The following is a 15,451-nucleotide window of genomic DNA, read 5'->3' on the forward strand; positions in this document are numbered from 1 at the left end:
GCAATCTGGAAATAACATACAATTTAAAGAAAACCAATCGAAAATAATAAAGAACAATTACAAATTTCTAATAAAATATGATAGAGGTTAGACCAAACATACTCAATGAGAGAAGTGTTGTGCAGGGTTTCTTAAAGCTACAAAAACTGGGTGTGTTTCTCTGACAAAAAAACCTGCTGGTTACCTTTAAGAGAAACTGTTCTGATTATTTTTTATTTGTGTTGTGTCTAAATCTCATTAATGGATTACAATTTTACTCAGTGATAAGATCTCCATGGCACTCATTCTAGCAGTCTGACTGGCTCTTACTCAGATCAGGTTATACACTCATGTTGAAACATAAAGCTGGGTACACACTGGTCATTCGTTCCATTCTATACACACAATGGAATATGTTTTATAAAGGGCGCAAAAATCAAGCCCCATCCTTCATAAACTAGTTTTGATGTACAGCACATCAAACCTAGCATCCGTCACTAGCGACCATGGGAGCGCACAATCACTCATACACACTGAATGATTTAGGAGATTTGCCATTACGAAATGGTAAATCGGCCCATCACTCCAGTGTGTACCCAGCTAAAGACAAATGCTTTGATTTGTGGATAGATTTTTGTTTCCGCAGTGGTACACATATAAATCTTGTTTATAGATAGCTTTATGTGAAAAAGCTACTGTACTTGTAAAATTATTATATATACACTCACTATAAATGAAGGATACATTGACCAAACCATTAATTCAATACAATCAGATTTAGCTTTATAACACAAAGAAAAACACTTTTACAGTACATTTACATCACATGACAGATACAGGAAATTCATTAGAAAATATTGTAATAAATAATTCATGAATTATAGTGCAATTGATTTATGCATAAATAGAACTCACTGCCTAAAATAAGTTTATATTAAACAAAATTTTTTTTAAATCAAGGCAGCCACAAACTGTAGTTATACCAAATTACCGTGAAATGGAAGTGACAATGGAAATGTTGCAAGTTAAAAACACAAAAGAAAAATTACATAAACTGGTATATTACTGTAAACTAATCATTTTCAGTAGGTTAATATACAATGTTATATAAAATGGTCAGAAATGACAAAAAATGGTTTAAACAATTTTTCTGATCAGTAGTCTTAAAAACCAGAGGCACAGCTTGTTTTTTTGTTTGTTTTTTCTCTTCATTATAAAATATTTCAGAAACATTCAAATAATTGAAGGGCTTACTTATAGCCTTCAGTTCTTTTTGAAGTAGTTAGAATTAAATTTATTTTGTTTGGTTTACTGAAATGAATTGATTAAATTATAAAATAAATAGCACTGTATGCAAAGGACTGAAAATAGACAAACATATTTGAGTTGTGTATAATTTCATTACTGAAATCTAAAATAGACAAAAACATCCCTACAAAAAAATAGTAGTACAAAATGTAAGGATAGAAAAGTAGTGAAAGCTGTAAATAAGACTGTCCCTGACCGTAAGATTCATGTTATTTTCCAATTACACTGAAAAGTTTCTTGCTTACCAAAGTTACATATATTTTACATCAAAATGAGGTTGCTATTGCCTGAACTGAATGACAGTCATTATTTATAAATACTTAAATAAAATCAAGAGACTGGGTACAAAAGAATAAACCGCTTCTCAGAAGAAATTCAATTGTGTAACAAAGTCGTAGAAGCAAGGTTTTAAAGCAAACAAAACCCATGCACATAAAAACATCCAAAATTAAATTTAAGTGCATTTGTGCAAAGAAATGTCTGCTAAGAATTCATTAACTTTATAATAGCTACTGCAATAAAAATTTGATGTATGAAAATAGTCTTCTAAATTTCAGAGGTAAGGAAAACAGTGTAATTGCCAGACAACCCACAGCAATGGAGTGTCCCGTGAAGGTAGATTTAGAATTAGTAAGAAGTCCATTTTCTACTACATATAATAGTAAAAATAAAGGTGGATTCTACATTGGGGAGGGGGGAGGGGGGCAGGAGATAACTGAAGTGTTGTTGTAATTTTTTTTTTTTTAACCCTGAACAAATTACAAGTTTGGTTATTAGCAAAAACTTTAATAAACTGGTCTGTGAAAATGAACTTTCTGAAATGCGGCAGCAGCAAATACATAAACAGTTACATTGAGGTCCATCGATAGCAGGAGTGTGACAACCCTTGAAAAAATATATATAAAAAAAGGTAAGATCTACTAAACAGAACATTGAATCCAAGTCTTAAGCTCATCTTGTGCACACTAAGAACATGCTCAAACCTGCATTCCAGGATTCTTGTCATAGTGTAAAAGTTCATTTTTGAAAAAAAGTCTTTAATAAATTATTTTCATAAAGTTAAATTTTTATGGTTTATAGTTCATTTAAAGTCACACAGACTTTTTACAACAACTGGAATGGGAGATTGTTTCATTAGGGGTTTGTCCCATTGATAAATGCTGTAATTAAAATGGAATATTTTATTTTTACATTTTAATTCTTACTATACACCTGAAATATTAAACATTCTATCAAACTTTTTTGCGGTCTAAAAAAAAACAAAAAACAGTGTATGTGGATGCTTAGGAGTGCTGTTAATCTGGATTGAAGTAATACTGCATGCATCCGCACATATCACTTCTCATGATTTAGCTGCACCTATAGGTGGCACAGCAAGACTTAAAAACCGTAAGTAGAAAACCATGAGCTACAGTATGAAATATTCTATAACTGTCAAAGTTTAAGATTGGAAGTTTTGATTTAAACATTGTTACTGTATGAGGAGTGTTAATCATAGTTTTATGACATTAACTATGAACCAAAAACCCTGAATTTCATCTTTTTAAGCAATCAGTATGCTCAATATATAGTATCAGAATTAAGTGCGCAACAAAATAATTCTGTCCACAGTGAAAACCCTGAATAATCTATTTTAAAAGGCATGTATGTGGTTAAGAACTGTATCATTACTACGGAGCATGCTATGCCGCACTCTGTCGCCTTGTACAGTAGGTGGTGTGTGGTAATACACACGCATTATAAATCCACAAATAATCTACATAGACTTGCTACTATTTCTGGAGTTACCAGTCCCTGAATTAACATTGTAAATGTTTGTGTCTGCCAGACGGAGTTTTTTCTTCGGAGGGTTCTTCAGTGTTCCAGTTCGTTCTTTAACTTTGTATTCTAAAGTGCTGTGAGGTACCCCATAGATTCCTTGTGCTTTAGAAACACTCATTTTCCCACTCAATACCATTCCTATAGCTTCTTCCATAATTTCATGATTATACTGTCGGTAGCGGCCACGTTTCTTCCTTGGCTGTTTGTCTTTCCGGTCGTCATCTGGGTTATCAGAAGATGCGTCGCCGCCTCCGTTCTTTGTATTAAGACACAAAGGAGAAAGGTCCCCGTGAAAAACATAGGAATCAGCATTTGAACGGGTTATACTTCCAGAACATTCAACTTTGCTTTGCTTAGGAAGTATGTTTTTTAGTTTTTGAAGAGATGAACTTTCCGTGACGGCAGAGTTTTTAGTAGCTTGATTCATAACATCCAGAAGACCGGAGGAATCGGGCTGTGGTTTGGGCAAAGAGCTCACTCGTACCTGAGGAATTTTTAATTGTACAGTGGGAACTGAAGATTCACAATGCAAACCTTCTTTTTTTTCTTTGAACTGAGCAACCATTCTCTGCAGAGTTAACTGGTGGAGGTAACTGGAAGCTGTTGGGAGTTTCAGTTCCGTAGTTTCAAGTAGACTGAGTTTGTTTTTTTCTGTATGTTCCGCCTGAGCCCTTGCCCACAGGGCTACCTTTTGAAGAACAGCACGTGTGTCTGCACTGTCCTTGTATAAATACCCATCATTACAATTTTGAGCTGTGTTTTTAAAATATGCAGGCTTGCCTGCCGATAAGGCTTTTAAGTGAAGTAGCAATGTTTTCTGAGGTATGCCATAAAGTATGGCCGCTTTGTTTACATCCAATGTTCCCAACTGAACATCTTTCAATGCTTTCGAAAGCAAACCGTCTGCGAACTCAGGACTTCGATCCAGATAGTCCTCTGTGTCCCTCTGGAGTCTCCTGGATGAATGGAATGAAACGATGGTCAACGGATGTATGAGACGTGCACACAGGTATGGAAGGGGATGGTCCACTCCTTTATTAAACTCTTTGCTTAGGTAACATCACCGCTTCTGACAAAGTTTTTATTCAAAAGGTGGAAGTTAGAAGTTATAGAAAACTTTATACTTCAGCTTGGACAATCTGTGAATCATACGATGGCTTCTATAGCAACCCAGTCAAAAACTGAAAACCATTTGGTAAATATTTGCTTATTTTTGTAAGAATTTCGTTAAATGCATGCTACTCCATCTCACACAGTTGCTTGCAGAGCCAAACTGTTATTTTAACTTAAGCAATTAGTAAGCCCTTAATATTTAACTTTTGTTAGTAGAAACGTGACGTTACCGCTAAACAAGTAATAAAAGAGTAAACCCCCTTGTAAAAGATTTGCGTCAGCAACACACAAAAGCGTAATTAAAAAGCGAATAGCAAACAAAGACACACAAAACAAGATTTCAAGTTTACATTCATAAACGCACATGAATTTGACAGTTTAAAGATACAAAATGGATCTATACAACTAAATGAAAACAGTTCCCTGTGAACAATATCTGGTAGTCACTATTATATATAATTATATATAAACTACCATGCTGAATATCATAGTTGAAAAATACAATAATATAATAGGCTCAATATGGGATTACAATGCTAAAACAGAAATTCAAAGTACTGGACTGTTAACAGCTCCTTAGAAGTGGCCTAAAATACGTTACTTGTAAATGAATAATAACCAAGTACTCTTTTTATAATGTTAGAAAAAAAAAAAAAAAAAACCCATCAAAAACAGCCTCCAATGTTACTCTACATTTCATGAGGTGCTCGTTTGTCTCAATATATTTATTTGCATATGTTATTTATTTTGGACTACATTTGCCCTAAACTATAATTTTTTTCTGTATTATGAGCGTACTGCAAGTGAGTCAAACGCGTACAAATATCTTATAATCATAAAATAAATTGCAAAGTCCTATCAAACTAAAAGCATTAATTTGCATTATGTAAGCTTGACTGCATAGTCTACAGCAAATTGGAGAGCATAAATATAGAAGAAAAAGAAAGCAATTAAAAAATAAATTACTATACTATAAAATTATGAAATATTACCAGTAAATAATTTTAAAATCACCGTTACCTTTTACTCCTTATAAAGGTCTGTACTAACACAAATAATCATTAGCAGGCAGAAACTATAGCAGCAGGAAATACAGCAACCACCTACACGGTGGAAACATTTCTAAAACCATATATATTTTAGTAAGTACTAATCTTCATGGAATTTTAAACTGTTGCATAACTTACCCGATTTTGGAGTTTTTGATTTTGGAATTCCCTTCTAGTCCATTACTTTTACTTTTCACAGAAAGATCCAAAATTTCATCATCTACAAGAAAAACAAATATCATAAATAAAGTAAACATGTTTGTCAGGCATTAAAATTCCAATGATTTTTCAACTATAATAATCATAAAACGCATGCAAATTGCTGTAGACAAGAAAAAAGCACGACAGGGACGTCACAGACACAATATTTGATTAAATATCTGTAAAATCGCTTTTTGTTTACATTAATATTTAGGACTCTTAAGGTATTTTTGTAATTGAATGTACTCTGATACATTAGAATTTAGAATAAAATTGACTGTAGATTCTAAAGGGGTATAATTAACATTCAACTTTTTTTTAGCACAAAATATTTTTTCATTAATTTATAAAACAAGAAAACCATTGACTGGTGGATTGGCTGAACTGTATTTAACTGAAACACATCAGTACAGTAGATTTTAGCCAATAGTACAATATAACAGGAAAACAGTAACTACTACAAATCACTTACCCCCCAACATTTTTTTTTTATGGAATTACACTATAGTCACTCATAACCATTATAGAAATTATCTTTCCCCTTCAATCTTTCACAGCAACCGTTCTAATTGCTATTTTCACTGTATAATATGTGTGTGTATGTATATATATATATATATATATATATATATATATATATATATATATATAAATAAAACACACACAACACTTGTTTCCATTCTCTAGCATGCATTAGGAGGGTTAGGGCAATTTAATAGTTTCGGGTTTTTTGTTGCTTTTGTTTGTTTTTTTGTTTTTTTTAATAGTGCAGGAGCTTACCATCTTCTTGTTCTGATGTTATACAAAAATGAAATAAGAATGCCTAAGGATACGACAAACTGTACTAGTATGTACACATAGAAAGAGTGGCATTTGGAAGCATCATGGAAGGGTCCATGAGCCCAACAACCTTTCCAGGCAAAGACAAGAAGTTAGAGGAAGTTTTCATATGGTGTACTGCAGAGTTAGGTTTATTGAGAGCATAATCTGCTTCAGTACTCTTGGTACTCAGTAAAAACGCGTTTGTTTGTATAATTTGGGATTCTTAGAACTTGTTACAGAAATGAGAATAACTCCATGAAATAATTTCAGAAAAGTGAATAAAATCAGAAATTAACAAAATAAGCACCTAAAAGGGTATGGAAGCTATTAGAAATCTTACATAAACTTTAGGCGAGCAACAATATATTAGTATGTATAAAAATATAAAGAGATTTCACACATACACATATATATATATTTATATTGTCAAAGACGAAAAATATTGCAGTGCACACATCACGTACTAACACACACATGCCCGCTGCGCGTGCACTTGTTCCGCCGTGCGTGCACATATCCGCAATTTGCGTATGGTCGCTCCCGCGATCCTGCGCGTGGTGTGAGTATTTACGGCGGAGTTTGTGAACGCATGGAGGGCTATCAAAACATTACATATTTAATTCAAATAGTGCACATTGTACACATAGTCCCCCTGCACCACATCAGAAAGTATCAACAGTTTAAATGATTTCAGAACGGAGGGATTCACCTTTGCATGATAGGAAGGGACAGACTAAGGTTACAAGGTGGTGTTTGGTATCCAGCTGCAGGGTATTTTAAGGGTAACATTCCGGTATTGGTTTGCGGAAGATCGCATGTTCCTGAGGATATTTATGTGCAGAAGGAGAATATAGGTTTAAACTGTATTTACTGTATATTATGTATGCGGCGGGAATCCAGAGAAGACCACCCACAAGAGCAGTTGAGAAAGACATGGCCCACCTTTTTAAACCAACCTATGACCTCTCCTGTAATGTAAAGATACATCTCTGTGTCCAATGGACAAAGTGATTACAGTATCCATTGTATTGCTTTTGGAAGACTTGTATAAATAAAGCCTGCTGCAGGCAGGCCAGTCAGAAGACTCTTAACGCTATCTACCTGATTAGCGGAGGACTGGACCAGGAAGCGCATGCGAATATTCTCACGTATATACATTTGACTGTAGCCATTTACTCTGTTGTATTGTAGTGTATAAATTGTATTGTTAACCCCCTTTCAGATATATTACTCTGTGGTGTCGGAACCCAGTGTTTAACTACAAATCGGTGTTGTGTCCTCTTTTCCCTGCTAGGGTTTAAAGTGTATTACATTACCTAACGGTATAAGGTTCAAAAGTGTATTAATAAGGTGTGTACGCGCTGCGGGTACTTTGTACCGTCAGCGCTGCATAAGGTGTAAACTAGAATATCATTGCATTGCATTACTACGAAGGTTTAAGGTGTATCAATTGAGTGTGTACGCGCTGCGTGTACTTTGTACCCTCAGCGCGGCGTTTGTACGCAGAGTCCGTACGCGGTACGGCACTCATTACGCAAATAGCGTAAAAGGTATACAGAGTGAATATAAAGTTTAGCGGCCGTAGCGGCTCCATGGTAAAAGTGTGTTTAAAGGTATAGTTTTATGGTTTAAGATAATATCGACATTATCAATATATATACATACATACACACAAAAGCAGTCAGCGCCACTCCTTACTGTGCTAGGTATATATTCAAATAACAGCCGGTGCCCTCCATGGGTGACTATGCCGTCTAACATACAAAACAATTCCACTGTTAGCGGCACTCGCGGCTCCAAAGGAAAGAAGACCGGACACTGGGGGTAATTCTGAGTTGATCGCAGCAGGAACTTTGTTAGCAGTTGGGCAAAACCATGTGCACTGCAGGGGGGGCAGATATAACATGTGCAGAGAGAGTTAGATTTGGGTGTGGTGTGTTCAATCATCAATCTAAATTGCAGTGTAAAAATAAAGCAGACAGTATTTACCCTGCACAGAAACAAAATAACCCACCCAAATCTAACTCTCCCTGCACATGTTATATTTGCCTCCCCTGCAGTGCACATGGTTTTGCCCAACTGCTAAAAAAATTCCTGCTGCGATCAACTTGGTATTACCCCCACTGTCTGATCAAATCGACGTTTCAAGGTTTAAAGTCAAATATTTTCATCAGGTCCTGATGAAAATGTTTGACTTTATACATTGAAACGTCGATTTGATCAGACAGTGTACTGTCTTCTTTCCTTTGGAGCCGTGAGTGCCGCCTACAGTGGAATTGTTATATTATATATACACATACAAACACACACAAATATATATATACATATATACAGTGGGGCAAAAAAGTATTTGGACAGCCACCGATTGTGCAAGTTGACCCACTTAAAAAGATGAGAGGTCTGTAAATTTCCATCATAGGTACACTTCAACTGTGAGAAACAGAATCTGGAAAAAAAAAAAACCCAGGAAATCACATTGTATGATTTTTAAACAATTTACTTGTATATTCTTCTGGAAAATAAAATTATTTGGACACTTACCAAGCAGCAAGATTTCTGGCTCTCGCAGACCTGTTACTACTTCTTTAAGAAGCTCTTCTATCCTCCACTCGTTACCTGTGTTAATGGCACCTGTTTGAACTGGTTATCTGTATAAAAGACACCTGTCCACACCCTCAAACAGTCAGACTGCTACCTCTCCACCATGGCCAAGACCAGAGAACTGTCTAAGGACACCAGGGACAAAATTGTAGCGCTGCACAAGGCTGGGATGAGCTACTCAACAATAGGCAAGCAGCTTGATGAGAAGAGATAAACAAACTGTTGGCGCAATTATTAGAAAAAAGGAAGAAACACAAGATCACTGACAATCTCCCTCGACCTGGAGCTCCATGCAAGATCTCACCTCGTGGGGTATCAATGATCTTGAGAACGGTGAGGAATCAGTCCAGAACTACACAGGGGGACCTGGTCAATGACCTCAAGAGAGCTGGGACCAGTCACAAAGGTTACCATTAGAAACACACTACGTGATCATGGATTGAAATCCTGCAGCACCCGAAAGGTCCCCCTGCTTAAGCCAGCACATGTCCAGGCCCGTCTAAAGTTTGCCAGTGACCATCTGGATAATCCAGAGGAGGATTGGGAGAATGTAATGTGGTAGATGAGAGCAAAATCAAACTTTTTGGTATAAACTCCACTCGCCGTGTTTGGAGGGGGAAGAATGATGAATGGCATCCCAGGAACACCATATCCACTGTGAAGCATGGGGGTGGAATCATCATGCTTTGGGGCTGCTTTTCTGCAAAGGGGACAGGACGACTGATCCGTATTAAGGAGATGATGAATGGGGCCATACATCGTGAGATTTTGGGCAAACACCTCCTTCCCTCAGTAAAAGCATTGAAGATGGAATGTGGCTGGGTCTTCCAGCATGACAATGACCCCAAACACACCACCCGGGCAACTAAGGAGTGGCTCCATAAGAAGCATTTAAAGGTCCTGGAGTGGCCTAGCCAGTCTCCAGACCTCAACCCAATATAAAATCTGTGGAGGGAGTTGAAAGTCCGTGTTGCCAGACGACAGCCCCAAAACATGACAGATCTAGAGAAGATCTGCATGGAAGAGTGGGCCAAAATACCTGCTACAGTGTGTGCAAATCTGGTTAAGAACTACAGGAAACGTTTGACCTCTGTAATTGCCAACCAAGGTTATATTACAAAATACGGAGTTAAACTTTTTGATTTTATATATGAAATATTTATTTTCCGCAAAAATATACAAATAAATTGTTTACAAATCATACAATGTGATTTCCTAGTTTTTTTTCAGAGTCGGTCTCTCACAGTTGAAGTGTACCTATGATGGAAATTACAGACCTCATCTTTTTAAGTGGGTCAACTTGCACAATCGGTGACTGTCCAAATACTTTTTTGCATTATATACAGGTTGAGTATCCCTTATCCAAAATGCTTGGGACCAGAGGTATTTTGGATATGGGATTTTTCCGTATTTTGGAATAATTGCATACAATAATAAGAATTTACTCACCGGTAATTCTATTTCTCGTAGTCCGTAGTGGATGCTGGGAACTCCGTAAGGACCATGGGGAATAGCGTGCTCCGAAGGAGACTGGGCACATCTAAGAAAGAATTAGGACTACCTGGTGTGCACTGGCTCCTCCCTCTATGCCCCTCCTCCAGACCTCAGTTAGGAAACTGTGCCCGGAAGAGCTGACACAATAAGGAAAGAATTTGGAATCCCGGGTAAGACTCATACCAGCCACACCAATCATACCGTACAACTCGTGATACTATACCCAGTTAACAGTATGAATAACAACTGAGCCTCTCAACAGATGGCTCCAAACAATAACCCTTTAGTTAAGCAATAACTATATACAGGTATTGCAGACAATCCGCACTTGGGATGGGCGCCCAGCATCCACTACGAACTACGAGAAATAGAATTACCGGTGAGTAAATTTTTATTTTCTCTGACGTCCTAGTGGATGCTGGGAACTCCGTAAGGACCATGGGGATTATACCAAAGCTCCCAAACGGGCGGGAGAGTGCGGATGACTCTGCAGCACCGAATGAGCAAACTCTAGGTCCTCCTCAGCCAGGGTATCAAACTTGTAGAATTTTGCAAATGTGTTTGAACCCGACCAAGTAGCAGCTCGGCAAAGTTGTAAAGCCGAGACCCCTCGGGCAGCCGCCCAAGAAGAGCCCACCTTCCTCGTGGAATGGGCTCTCACTGATTTAGGATGCGGCAGTCCAGCCGCAGAATGTGCAAGCTGAATCGTGCTACAGATCCAGCGAGCAATAGTCTGCTTTGAAGCAGGAGCACCCAGCTTGTTGGGTGCATACAGGATCAATAGCTAGTCAGTTTCCCTGACTCTAGCTGTCCTGGAAAATAGATTTTCAGGGACTTGACTACGTCCAGCAACTTGGAATCCTCCAAGTCCCGAGTAGCCGCAGGCACCACAATAGGTTGGTTCAAAATAAAAGCTGATACCACCTTAGGAAGGAATTGGGAACGAGTCCTCAATTCCGCCCTATCCATATGAAAAATCAGATAAGGGCTTTTACATGACAAAGCCGCCAATTCTGACACACGCCTGGCCGAAGCCAAAGCCAACAGCATGACCACTTTCCACGTGAGATATTTTAGCTCCACGGTTTTAAGTGGCTCAAACCAATGCGACTTTAGGAAATCCAACACTACGTTGAGATCCCAAGGTGCCACTGGAGGCACAAAAAGGGGCTGAATATGCAGCACTCCCTCAACAAAAGTCTGAACTTCAGGCAGTGAAACAAGTTCTTTTTGGAAAAAATTAACAGAGCCGAAATCTGGACCTTAATGGAACCCAATTTTAGGCCCATAGTCACCCCTGACTGTAGGAAGTGCAGAAATCGATCCAGCTGAAATTCCTCCGTTGGGCCCTTCCTGGCCTCACACCACGCAACATATTTTCGCCATATGCGGTGATAACGTTTTGCGGTCACATCCTTCCTAGCTTTAATCAGCGTAGGGATGACTTCCGCCCGAATGCCCTTTTCCTTCAGGATCCGGTGTTCAACCGCCATGCCGTCAAACGCAGTCGCGGTAAGTCTTGGAACAGACAGGGCCCCTGCTGCAGCAGGTCCTGTCTGAACGACAGAGGCCATGGGTCCTCTGAGATTATTTCTCGAAGTTCTGGGTACCAAGCTCTTCTTGGCCAATCCGGAACAATGATTATAGTTCTTACTCTTCTCCTTCTTATCATCCTCAGTACCTTGGGTATGAGAGGAAGAGGAGGGAACACATAACCGACTGGTACACCCACGGTGTCACTAGAGCGTCCACAGCTATCGCCTGAGGGTCCCTTGACCTGGCGCAATATCTTTTTAGCTTTTTATTGAGGCGGGATGCCATCCTGTCCACCTGTGGTCGTTCCCACCGGTGTACAATCAGCTTGAAGACTTCTGGATGAAGTCCCCACTCCCCCGGGTGGAAGTCGTGTCTGCTGAGGAAGTCTGCTTCCCAGTTTTCCACTCCCGGAATGCACACTGCTGACAGTGCTATCACGTGATTCTCCGCCCATCGAAGAATCCTTTTGGCTTCTGCCATTGCTATCCTGCTTCTTGTACCGCCCTGTCGATTTACATGGGCGACAGCCGTGATGTTGTCTAACTGAATCAGCACCGGTTGTTTTTAAAACAGGTATTCTGTTTGACTCAGGGCATTGTAAATGACCCGTAGTTCCAGAATATTTATATGCAAGGAAGTTTTTGTCCTTGGACGTTTTCTTCCCTGAGTGACTGCCCCCCACCCTCGGAGGCTTGCATTCGTGGTCACCAGGACCCAGTCCTGTATGCCGAATCTGCGGCCTTCACGAAGATGAGCACTCTGCAGCCACCACAGCAGAGACACCCTGGCCCTTGGTGACAGGGTGATCCACCGATGCATCTGATGATGCGATTCGGACCACTTGTCCAATAGATCCCACTGGAAGATCCTCGCATGGAACCTGCCAAAGGGAAACGCTTCGTAAGAGCTACCATCTTTCCCAGGATTCGCGTGCAGTGATGCAAAGACACCTGTTTTGGTTGCAGGAGGTCCCTGACCAGAGATGATAATTCCTGGGCCTTCTCCGGGAGAAAAACCTTCTTCTGTTCTGTGTCCAGAATCATACCCCGGAACAGCAGACGCGTCGCGGGAATCAGCTGCGACTTTGGGATATTCAGGATTCAGCCGTGCTGATGCAGCACTTCCTGAGATAGTGCTACGCTGACTAGCAACTGCTCCTTGGACCTCGCCTTTATCAGGAGATCGTCCAAGTACGGGATAATTATAACTCCCTTCTTTCTAAAGAGTATCATCATTTTGGCCATTACCTTGGTAAATACCCTCGGTGCCGCGGACAGACCAAATGGCAACGTCTGGCATTGGTAATGACAGTCCTGTACCACAAACCTTAGGTACTCCTGGTGAGGTGGGAACATGGGGACACCCTCTTCCAGGCTTGTAATAACCGCCCTGAGCGATTCCAACTTGAACTTCCTTATATAAGTGTTCAAGAATTTTAAATTTAGGATGGGTCTCACCGAACCATCTGGTTTCGGTACCACAACATCGTGGAATAGTAACCCCGCCCCTGTTGAAGGGGGGTACCTTGATTATCACCTGCTGGAAGTACAGCTTGTGAATAGCGTCCAGTACTACCTCCCATTCTTTGGGAGCAGCCGGCAAGGCAGATTTGAGGTAACGGCGAGGGGGAGTGGCCTCCAACTCCAGCTTGTATCCCTGAGATACCACTTGTAGAACCCAGGGATCTACCTGTGAGCGAACCCACTGGTCGCAGAAGTTCCGGAGACGCGCCCCCACCGCACCTGGCTCCGCCTGTGGAGCCCCAGCGTCATGCGGTGGACTTAGAGGAAGCGGGGGGGGTATTTTGGTTCCAGGGAACTGGCTGTCTGGTGCAGCTTTTTCCCTCTTCCCCTGCCTCTGGGCAGAAAGGAAGCGCCTCTGACCCGCTTGCCTTTTTGTGGCCGAAAGGACTGTACCTGATAATACGGTGCTTTCTTAGGCTGTGAGGAAACCTGAGGTAAAAATGTCGACTACCCAGCTGTTGCTGTGGATACTAGGTCCGCGAGACCATCCCCAAACAATTCCTCACTCTTATAAGGCAAAACCTCCATGTGCCATCACCTGTCCACTGCCGAGTCCATAATACTCTTCTGGCAGAAATGGACATAGCATTAATTTTAGATGCCAGCCGGCAGATATCCCTCTGTGCATCTCTCATATATAAGACCACGTCTTTAAAATGCTCTATGGTTAGCAAAATAGTATCCCTGTCTAATCTCAATATTATCTGACAGGGTATCGGACCAAGCTGCTGCAGCACTACACTCTGAAGCAATTGCAGGTCTCAGTATAATACCCGAGTGTGTATATACAGACTTCAGGATAGCCTCCTGCTTCTATCAGCAGGCTCCTTTAAGGCGGCCGTATCCTGAGACGGCAGTGCCACCTTTTTTGACAAGTGTGTGAGCGCCTTAGCCACCCTAGGGGACGTCTCCCAACGTAACCTGTCCTTTGGCGGGAAAGGGTACGCCATCAGTAACTTTTTAGAAATCACTATTTTCTTATCGGGGAAACCCCACTTCACACACTTTATTCAAATCATCTGATGGGGGAAAAACCACTGGATGCTTTTTCTCCCCAATATATAATACCCTTTTTTGTGGTAACTGGGTAAATGTCAGAAATGTGCAACACATTTTTCATTGCTGTAATCATACAACGGATGGCCCTTGTGGATTTTACATTTGTCTCATCGTCGTCTACACTGGAGTCAGACTCCGTGTCAACATCTGTGTCTGCCATCTGAGTTAGCAAGAGTTTTTGAGCCCCTGATGGCCTTTAAGACGCCTGGGCAGGCACGGGCTGAGAAGCCGGCTGTCCCACTGCTGTACGTCATCTAGCCTTTTATGTAAAGGAGCTGACACTGTCGGTTAAAACCTTCCACATATCCACCCACTCTGGTGTCGACCCCGCAGGGGGTGACATCACACTTATCGGCACCTGCTCCGCCTCCATATAATCTTCCTCATCAATCATGTCGACACAGCCGTACCGACACACGCACACACACAGGGAATGCTCTGACTGAGGACAGGACCCCACAAAGTCCTTTGGGGAGACAGAGAGAGAGATTATGCCAGCACACACCACAGCGCTATATATCACAGGGAGTAACACTTTTGTACTGAGTAATTTCTCCCTAGCAGCTTTTTTTACACAGTTTTTTGCGCCTAAATTTTGTGCCCCCCCTCTCTTTTTAACCCTTGATGCCTGGATACTGCAGGGGAGAGCCTGGGGAGCTGTCTTCCAGCATTGCTGTGAAGAAAATGGCGCCGGTGTGCTGAGGTAGATAGCCCCGCCCCTTTCTCGGCAGACTTCTCCCGCTTTTATATGTATTGTATGGCGGGGGATTATGCACATATACAGTGTTATACACTGTATTATGTGCTTTTAGCCATGGTAAGGTACTCTAATTGCTGCCCAGGGCACCCCCCCCCAGCGCCCTGCACCCATCAGTGACCGGAGTGTGTGGTGTGCAGAGGGAGCAATGGCGCACAGCTGCAGTGCTGTGCGCTACCTTAATGAAG

At 40.8% G+C, this 15,451-nt stretch overlaps 1 protein-coding gene across 4 annotated transcripts in view; it reads right to left on the minus strand.

Moving 5' to 3' along the window:
• Nucleotides 1-15,451, minus strand: part of LCORL (ligand dependent nuclear receptor corepressor like) — a 337,715-nt gene that overhangs the window by 115,648 nt on the left and 206,616 nt on the right. For 2 of the 4 annotated variants that reach the window (XM_063921487.1, XM_063921497.1), the window contains exons 6-7: nucleotides 5,409-5,490; nucleotides 741-4,064 (exon numbers count right to left, since the gene is read on the minus strand). In XM_063921487.1, coding sequence (XP_063777557.1) covers nucleotides 3,044-4,064; nucleotides 5,409-5,490 — 1,103 coding nt within the window. In that variant the 3' untranslated portion in view covers nucleotides 741-3,043. Of the gene's footprint in view, nucleotides 1-740; nucleotides 4,065-5,408; nucleotides 5,491-15,451 lie in introns of those variants that run through there. The other 2 variants (XM_063921453.1, XM_063921463.1) reach the window with 1 other exon arrangement.

The sequence above is a fragment of the Pseudophryne corroboree genome, chromosome 1 (assembly GCF_028390025.1).
Source record: "Pseudophryne corroboree isolate aPseCor3 chromosome 1, aPseCor3.hap2, whole genome shotgun sequence".
NCBI classification, from domain to species: domain Eukaryota; kingdom Metazoa; phylum Chordata; class Amphibia; order Anura; family Myobatrachidae; genus Pseudophryne; species Pseudophryne corroboree.